General features: G+C 40.0%; 1 protein-coding gene across 1 annotated transcript in view; it reads right to left on the bottom strand.

The window, feature by feature from the left end:
- The window catches only part of PPM1L (protein phosphatase, Mg2+/Mn2+ dependent 1L), a 90,032-nt gene extending 89,459 nt beyond the window's left edge, over window positions 1–573 (bottom strand). Inside the window, exon 1 of the mRNA XM_004704244.2 lies at window positions 357–573. Within this exon, the coding sequence (XP_004704301.1) occupies window positions 357–573 (217 nt within the window). The remainder of the gene's footprint in view (window positions 1–356) is intronic.
- Window positions 574–9,786: the final 9,213 nt, after the last annotated feature.

Below are 9,786 nucleotides of genomic sequence, written 5' to 3'. Positions count from 1 at the left end.
AAGAAACTGACCAGACTGGGCCGGGAGGCATAGTTCACTGCTTTCTGGAGTAAAAATATTTGACTCAGCTGCAGAAGGAAATAAATGACAGACTGGCTACATAAATAGACAACAAGATCTTAAAAAAAAAGGTGGCGGGGATTTGATATTTAAGAGCCTACTCTAGAAATTGCCCGATGAGTTTTGATATTAAAATTATTGAAAATAAATGTACTATTAACCCAGTTTATAAAACTTGGAAACCAATTTGCCTTTAAACTAGTACCTGAGAGAAAGCCCTACATTTTATCAAAATCTAAAGAGAAATTTCTGCAGGGAGGAAAAATAATTAGCAATTGTATGCAAGATAAACATACCTGCTTCATCATAGGATACAGTCAATTTTTCCAGCATCTCTCGGTCAATCGATAGGATCTGCTGCTCAAGAATGGTTTGGTAGGACAGCACACTATTTTCTTTGTCTTTCTCATAGTCCTGAAGATGCTGCTTCAGGGCCTCTGGGAGTCGGGATTTTACATATTCAGCTGCTGTCTGCAGATAAAACAGGCAGAGAACCCCATTAGTGTTTCCCATCTTAGCCTTTTCATTTCCTTCAGATGCTGTAGAGCAAACTTCAATTACAGTAGAGCCAGCTCTTTAGACAAGCTGCCATTGACCTTGTCAGTTTTAGACTTCACTGTATCAAGGCGGCTCTTCAAAGGGAATCACAGACCTCTCAGTGTCCAACCAGGTTTAAGGGTATGAAAAAGATGACCGATTTGGTTAGGCATTCACAGAGTTAGTTTTTAGAATTTCTACTATTCAAATGAACTGACTTGCCCTTATCTTGAAATGCAGGCACTATCTCAAAAGTGAGCCCACCCATTCCCAGTTATTACCTGCCACCCCCCTGCCCCCACAATGGAAGGAAAAGAAAATGTAGAGACTAATGCCTCCCAGCCTGAAAAAGAGAAAGGTCACTTAAGTATCTTGGCCTTCATAAGTCCTCTTAACTTTTGTCCCGCAACTTTCACTCTACGGACACAAGGACCAGCCAGTTGTTGTCAAGTTGAGTGTGACTCCTGGCGACCCAATCTAGTTTAGAGTCGAACTGCACCACAGGGTTGTCAAGGCTGGGATCTTTCAAAAGCAGAACACCAGGTCTGTCTTCCAGATGTCTCTGGGTACATCTGGACCAACCAACTTTCAGTTCATAGCTGAGCATTAACTGCTTTCTTGATTCTGACTCTTAGGTACACAACAGCCCCCAGCAAGCTACATCTGTAATTATATGCAGTGATATTCTCGCATGTAAATGTGTTCTATACGGAGGTCCGAAAAAGGGATTGTGTACAGTATTTTGAAAAAGACCTTCCCAAGGATTCTGATATCTTTTTCTAGGGGTGTGGAAAACGGGGATACAGCTTACTCTTGGCCCTCCTGCTGAGAATCCCAGCTGTAGTAAGAAAGGGAGAAATTAAGTGGTACAATGGATGGGTGAATTAGGGGAACTCTGAAATCCTTAAGATATTTGGAGAATGTCAACACTAGCCACTAGAAAACTGAAATAAAAGATCACTTCTGGGATATATGTGAGGCTAGGATAGGGTGAAGGTGTGTCTATGGTCAGGAAGCTTTAATTGTACAGGAAATACCATTAAAGTAAAAATTGGTGCAAGGTGGAAATCTGCTACTAAAGGAAAACAAAATACTCATATTTCACACTAAGAGGAGCAATAGAAAAGTGATAGGACTGGAAAGGTAGAGAATGTGTGAGACCTGGAAAACCAAAACAGTCCCGCTAAGGTCCTGCTCTTACAGGTTCCACTGTGTGAATTAGGTTTCTTGTGCCAACTAAGCCAATAGGTACATGTGCATGGAGAATGATCAGGTCACAGCTTGATTAGAGGGTGACTGAGATAAATGAAGACAGATAGCATCCCTTCTCTCTCGTTCCCTGGTAATCAGACCAGTGTGCTGCTGCTTTAACTAGTTCTCTGCCTCCACCTACGTGCTACACTACCAGTGGGCCAAGGCAACCCATGGATCATGTTGTTAGAGCTTGAGGCTCCTTTGAGACGGTGTGGTGCATATGTCACTTGAGACTGAGGCTGCTGGGTTCTGTTGCCATGCAAACTGCTTGAGTTCGAGGTCACATTGGGCTTGCTTTGCTAAGCTCCCGTGCTCCGGACTGTTGCTGACCCACCCTGCTGTCTGCTGCCTGCAGTCACTCTGCCTGTCTTGCCTGAGGGAAGACTGTGCTGTCTGTTCCTTGACCTTGGACCCAGCAGCCCACATGAGTTAAAGGATTTCTAGTATATTCACTGTTCCTCAAAAGCGAGTTGAACTGTGAGCTCTATGTACTTCTGTGTGGACTAATTAGCTGTTATATTCCTTCTCCTTGTACAAATCTATCTATCTATCTATCTATCTATCTATCTATCTCTCTATCTATCTATCTATCTATCATCTATCTATCTCTCTATCTATCTATCTAAAATCATGTGTGCTGGTTTTGTTTCTCTCAAGAACCCTGTGTTACACACACTGTACAAGTGAAGTTTTAATTAAATACACACTCATCTACACAAACCCACTGCCAGCAAGTTGGTTCCAACTCAGAGTGACCCTACAGGACAGAGTAGAACTTCTCCTGTGGGTTTGCAAGACTGAATCTTTACGGGAGCAGGCAGTTTTTCTTCTGTAGAGTAAATGGTAGGTTTGAACTGTGGACTCTGCTTAGCAGCCTATGCTTAACCCACAGTACTACCAACACCCAAAATATACACACAAGGGGCTTCAAAAGGTTCATGGAAAAGTTCCACTGTCTTTTTACTCCATTTTTCCATGAACTTTTTGAAGTCACTTGTATTATATTAACATAAAAAACAAACTATAGAATACCAGAGACAGTATATTCTTTTTATATAAAATAGCATATGCAAATACTATGTATTTATTATGATCCCATATGACTAGAAGAGAGAGAACGCCATATCCCAGTGGTAGAAGATACTTTATTTTCCACATTTCTGTATTGCTATTAACTTATTACAATTAGAAAGAATATCTTTAAAATAGATTTCTTTATAACCTTGGAAGTTTTCCTTTTAAATGCCAGGATAAGAAACTTGCCAGAACAATGACAACTGATATCAAAGAAGAAATCCACTGCAAACTGGTAAGAAAAGGTTATAGAGGGGTAAGTAAATTAAATATAGTAGGACTAGGTTTCCAGCTCATACATGTGGATTTATCACAAACAAAACTGTTTTAATGGATCTCTACAACAGTGGATGTCTGCACAAGTTCTCCCAATAATACACTTTTCTAAGTCTCATTAGATCCACTGCCACTGTATTAGTCTGGGTACTTTGGAGAAATAAATCCACAGCAACTCATGTATAAGAGAGAGTTTTATGTAAAGAAAATGTGCATCACGAAAACATCCCAACCCAATGCTGCCCAAGCCCACAAGTCCAACATTAACCCATTAACCCAACACCAGTCCACAAAGTCCTCCACCTCACAAAACAGAGGCAATGATGCCGACTGCAGGAGGAAAGCTGAGTCAGTGAACGAACAAGCATCTCAGCACTAGCAGGGGTCTCCACACAGCTGCTCCAGCACCCAGGGCTGCATCGGGATAGGTCCATGTGGCTTCTCCTTGGGGATGTGTTGTAGGAAGTCAATCTTACAAGCTGAAGCAGGGAACTGCTAAGGCAGCTGCACCCTGGGCAAACAACAAAAAACAAAAAAACCCAAAAACAAAAAAGGCGAGCCTTACCACCCATTTATCCCTCTGCCTTTCAATTAGCCCCACATGTGATTATCGACCAGGTTGGCACAATTAACTAACTCAGCCACCAAACTGATTCCAACTGATGTTGTTATTAGGTGCACTTGAGTTAGTTTCAACACCCCCATGTACAACAGGGTGAAACACGGCCTGGTCCTGTGCCATCATGACCAATGTTCCTAGGCCTGAGCTCATGGTTGCAGCCACGTGTCAATCCAGCTCACTGAGGGTTGTCCTCTTTTTCTCTGCTCCTCTACGTAACCAAGCATGAGGTCTTTCTCCAGGGACTTGTCTCTCCTGACGATGTATCCAAAGAATGAAAGACAAAATCTTGCCATCCTTGCCTAAGGGGCACTCTGACTGTACTTCTTTCAAGACATGTTTGTTTGTTCTTTCAGCAGTCCATAGTACTTCCAGTATTCTTCACCACAATTCAAATGTGTGGATTCTTCTTCTGTCTTCCTTATTTAATGCCCATCTTTCAAATGTACATGAGGCAATTGAAAATACCATGGCTTGGGCAGGGGGCACCTTAGTCCTCAAAGTAACCTCCCTGCTTAGCAACATTCTAAAGAGGTCTTGGGCAGCAGATTTACCCAATACAATACATATGTTAATCTCTTGACTGCTGCTTCCATCAGCATCAATTGTGGATCCAAACAAGATGAAATCCTTGACAACTTTGATCTTTTCTCTATTGATGTTACCTATTGATTGGTCCAATTGTGAGAATTTTGGTCTTCTTGACATTGAGTTGTAATCCCTGCTTAAGGCTACAATCCTTGATCTTCATCAGCAAGTGCTTCAAGTCCTCCTCACTTTCAGCAAGGTGGTATCATCTGCGTATCACAAGTTGTTGGTAGCCTTCCTCCAATCCTGATGCCACATTCTTCATATAAAACAGATTTTCTGATTATTTTTCTTGGTATACAGATTGAGTAGTATGAGAGGATACAACACTGACCCACATCTTTCCTGATTTCTACCCTATACAGGGCTTCTGAGGACATAATTTTCCACCATAGCCAACAGCCTCATCTTTCTCCCTCTGAGCAACTGGTGGGTTTGAACACTGGACCTTGTGTTTGGCCATCCAACACTTACTTATCTGATGGCCCCACTGGGGCTCCAAGGCTCATTATGGTGCTTCCAAAATGAAAAGTCCAATAAAAAGAGTGACTCTTGATGGGATCTACCGGACAAGTGGAACTCAAGGCAAAGAGGTCAGCTCAGAAAGCTTAGGTCTGACTATTTTGGGGTAAAATTGCCAAAAAGGATAATCTTGAAAGATTTTCTTAAAGAACACAGGATGATCATTGGGGTCTAATTATGGAGATTTAAAAGACTGATAACTGCGTTGGTGAGAAAAGACCAGGAAAGATGTGCTGAGGGATGGAAAACTTCTTCGCAGGTAGCAAGTACTATGTGAACTGTGTTGGGAGACCTTATCCCATTTCACTCATCTTACCCCTTCAGATTTTTTACTTCCCAAACTCAAAGAACTTTTAAAAGAAACACTATTCAAGTCTCTTAAGGATGCCAAAGTTGTCAGTTCTTCAGGGAAGGGGTAATGAGTTGGAACCTTGATCTTCAGCAGTATTATAGACCTAAATGGAGGATATGTTGAGAAACAATAACTTCACATTTCAATTTTGTTAAGTAAACGTTTATAGGATTTTGTAGCAATATTCATTGACTTACTTTCATATTTCAGGCCTTAAGAGTAGTTAAATATAGCACACACTACTTTTTATTTTCAAGTTTATATTTAGATTTCCTAATTTCTGATTAAATCAGAAGTTTATTTATTGCAAGTATCATTCAATTTCTCTGCCAACCAGCTAGTGCAGAACAAATAAAATTATTCTATAATACGGAAATGGACTCAGCGCATTAGCACAGCATATTTAATTCTGGAGTTAAATAATAAGTTTATCTTGATTGGAAAATGAGGAGTTGCACTGTAGAACAATTCTTCTTAAACTCAGACACATTGCAATTCTGTCTTTATTCCCACTGCCCCACCCCCCCTTGGAAATACTATTAAGTACGGAAGTGTTCCTAGAATTCACACTTTTAAAAAATATTATTGAAAGCATGCCATTCTTTCCTCCCAATTGGGCCCACTGATGTGGAACATGGGATATTATCTTGGGTGACATCAGATGGATTTTGGCTGAAAGAATACTAGTCATTCTAACAGAACAGAGGACTAGGTTATGGTTCAAAATCAAGGGAGAACAAAATTAGGGTTGTATTCTTTCACCATACATATTCGGCTTGTAATCTGAGCAAATAACTTGAGAAAATAGATTATATGAAGAACATGGCATCAGGATTGAGCAAGGCTCATTCACAACCGGTGACATGCAAAGGCTCCAACTTTGCTAAAAGTGAGGACGATTTGAAGCACTTGTTGATAAAGGTCACAGCTTGCAGCCTTCGGTAAGCATTATGATTCAATGTAAAGAAAACCAAATTTTCACAACTCAACAACAACAACAACAACAACAACAAAAGATCATGCTTAATGGAAAAAGATTGAAGTCAGGAATTTCATTTTATTAGTTCTTATGATGTGGCCCTGCTGGATACTTAGCCTCATTGAAGATGTGGGTGCTTTAGCAAAGTGTAATGAAGAAAACTGATGGTGCCCAGCTATCAGAAAGATTAGCATGGCGAGTCTTAAAGGTTTGTCTTAAAACAAGCAGCCATTCAGGTGACGTGTCAGCTAAGTCTGCACCAAAGAAGCACACCAGCCAGTGTGACCAAAGAATTACTAACAACAAAATTCCGGATCAGAAGGGGAGAATGTATTAGAGCTTAAATTCTGAGCACCTGGTTTGCAGAAGGCTATGGATGCCAATGAGAGTCCAAAAGCCATTTACTGAACCCCATGTGAACGAAGCCTCCATTGAATTCTCTCGGCCATTGATGAAGGATGTGAATAGTCCTGCCCTCAGTCAGAGTGCATTGGAAAGTGGATTACTACAAATACAGTTGGGTTAAAATTTAAAATCTTACCATTTGTTTTCCCCTTTGAGCCATTAACTTGTGGTGGTTTTTATTTTTGCTATCTTTTGGATTGAGCTTTTCTGTGTTACATTCTGTTATTGGGTTTGTTTGAATGATTTTATGTGAATTTCAAGATAGGTAAGGGTATAGAGATGGCAACTAGATTAATAGTTTCTTAGGATTATGGACAGAAGCGGTTGGGAGAAATGAGGAGTTAATAATGATACAAGAATGAAGAAAATGCTCAAATTTATTGAGGTGATGACTGCACTGTTTAATATATTTAAGCCCATGAATTATAGTATACACGAAGTATGTGTCAATTGTTATATTCATAACTTAATATAACTGTTAAAAATAATTTACTTGAGTTGACAATCAATGATCATGTAAGCAGCAATCAAGAAATCAAATATTGCATTCGACAAACCTGTTGGACAAAACCTCTTTGACATGTTAAAGAGCAAAGATGTCACTCTGAGCACTCAGCTGTGCCTGACCCGGGCCATGATCTTTTCAATTGCTTCATATGAGTGTGAAGCTGGACAATGAATACGGAAGAGTGCAGAAGAAGAGACATATTGGAATTATGGCATTGGCAAAGACTCTCAAGTACCATGGGACTGCTAGCAGAACAAACTAATCCGTCATGGAGGAAGTACAATCAGAATGTTCCTTAGAAGTAAGAACGAGGCAATTTCACCACAGGTGCTTTGAACACACTCTCAAGAGAGATCAGTTCCGGTTAAAAGACATCATGTTTAGTAAAGTAGAAGGTCAGTGAAAAAGAGGACAAGCCTTCAGGTGAGGGATCAGCACAGTGATTACAACCATGGGTTCAAACACAACCATTGTGAGGATGGTGCAGGACCACGCAGTGTTTTCATTCTGCTGTACATGGGGTCAGTATGAGTCAGAACCAATTCAATGTCGCCAAAAAACAACAATGACATGGTATCTTTATTCAAATATATTAGCAATTTAACATTTTTCCTAAGTAAAAGCTATTATTATTTTAATTTAGGGAATTAATTTTATTAGGAAGTTACTCAACTTAGAAATTTGTATGCTGAGACTGACTTGCCTCTCTCTTTCACCTTCCATATCCAACTAATCATACAGTCTGGTTGATTCTCTTGAATGTCTCTTGGCGTATCCTTTACTACCACTAACTTAATTCAGGCCAGCATCTTCCAGCATCTGGGTTTTATTGGCAGAGTTTCCAGTTTCCTTATTCTCTCTGCCTCTACCCTAGACTTCTTCTGTTCTCCACAGTACATGAGTATAATAAAGAGAGCTTTCTAAAAAGCACTAACTGAATGATCTTGGGTAAATTACCTATCTTTTTTGTGCCTCTTCTTCTACATCTGCATGAGATGATCAAAATATCTACTTCTATGAGGGTAATGAATATACAAATGTGCTTTATACAATTGGTGTGTGTATGGATTGTGATAAGAGTTGTATGAGCCCCCAACAAAATGATTTAAAAAAATAAACATTTAAAAAATCTACTTCTTAGGATATTATTAGGATGAAATGAAGTAGTAGGAGTAATTATTAATATACTTGCAGTACCTAGTATAGGACCTGGCACACAGTAGTTGCTCATATGCTTATTAACTAAATGAACCTACAAAGATAAAACAAAACAAAAATGGAAGATTCTATTTGCCACAGAAACTAACGAACAAACTCAGAAAACAATCTCACTGCTATGGAGACAATGCTGACTCCTGGAATTGCCTCCGTGGGTTTCTGAGACTGTCACTCTTTATGGAAGTAGAAAGCTTCATCTTTCTGCCAAGGAGAGGCTGATGGTTTTGAACAGCTGACCTTGTGGATCACAGCCAATTGTGTGACCACCAGCGTTTCTAGTGAACAAAGGAGGTTTGAAATATTTAACTTTTTAAATTAACATAAGGTAAAATTGCTTTTTAAGACACAGTCTATGCATGTTATTACTTATGTAGATTCTCAAAGTCAACACCACACACAGGATATAGGATTGCTCCATCAACACACACACACACACACACACACACATACACACACCACCCCACACCCTTTAGATATTAATTCAGAGTCACATTATTCTCCACCTGGAATGGTTGGCAACTAGGAAGCAAAGGAGTTCTAAATCAAAGCTATAAATTTTTTTTTTTAAAGGAGAGAAGTTTAATTACATTAAAATGGTAATGTTGGCATGTCTCTTTTTAGTAAGCTAAAGCTCTGCTAGCAACTGTTTTCAGTATAGCCATCACCAATCCTAACCTTATTCAAATAAATCTTTTGAGACATTTTCTGTAGTAGATGAGTTCTCCCCAAAGAGTACTTGTGGAGACCAAAAGTGGTGTGCAGGGAGTTTATTTTTGGAAGTAATTCCAAAGAACAGGAATGGAGAACTGAGTAGAGTAGACTGGATAAGCAGAAATAGCTGATCTAAAGATCTATTATCAAGCTAGTCACTGCTGTGTGATGGGGCTTGACCCTGCTAGGGGCAGAGAGGAGCTGTTTAGAACATAGCTCTTTACTGTGCACCTGATTCTGAGTTGCCCCAGGGGGTGATCACTCTGAACTGTGGAGTGGATTCTCAAATGTAAATTAAACCACATGCTGGCAGAGAAGCCACCACACCGAAAGTGGAACATACAGAGTTCAGCGATTCCGCCCAATTACACGTGCAAAGCCAGTGGCCACAGCAATCTCTGACGTCAACAGATAAGACTAAACACTTGAGGTCCGTTTCCTCAGGTATGTTGTATGTTCCAACAAAAAGTTAAAGCTGTCACGCTAACAGATTACAGGGTCCTTTCCTTGTGTGTTAAAAAGTACACAGGTTCTCCTAGGAGATGGCAACATGGAAAAATCATCGCCACAGGGAATAATTTTCCATAGAACACCCTGGGACCACTGTGCAGGAATGTGACAAGCCCTGCCAGTTGGAGTGAATGACTGCCGAGACAGATTAAGATTTAACATCTTACTATTTG

This window comes from Echinops telfairi, unplaced genomic scaffold (genome assembly GCF_000313985.2).
Source record: "Echinops telfairi isolate 266 unplaced genomic scaffold, ASM31398v2 ScPeMD7_7420;HRSCAF=8458, whole genome shotgun sequence".
NCBI lineage: Eukaryota > Metazoa > Chordata > Mammalia > Afrosoricida > Tenrecidae > Echinops > Echinops telfairi.
Note: the sequence above shows the minus strand (reverse complement) of the source record. Positions and strands in the feature narration are given on the sequence as shown.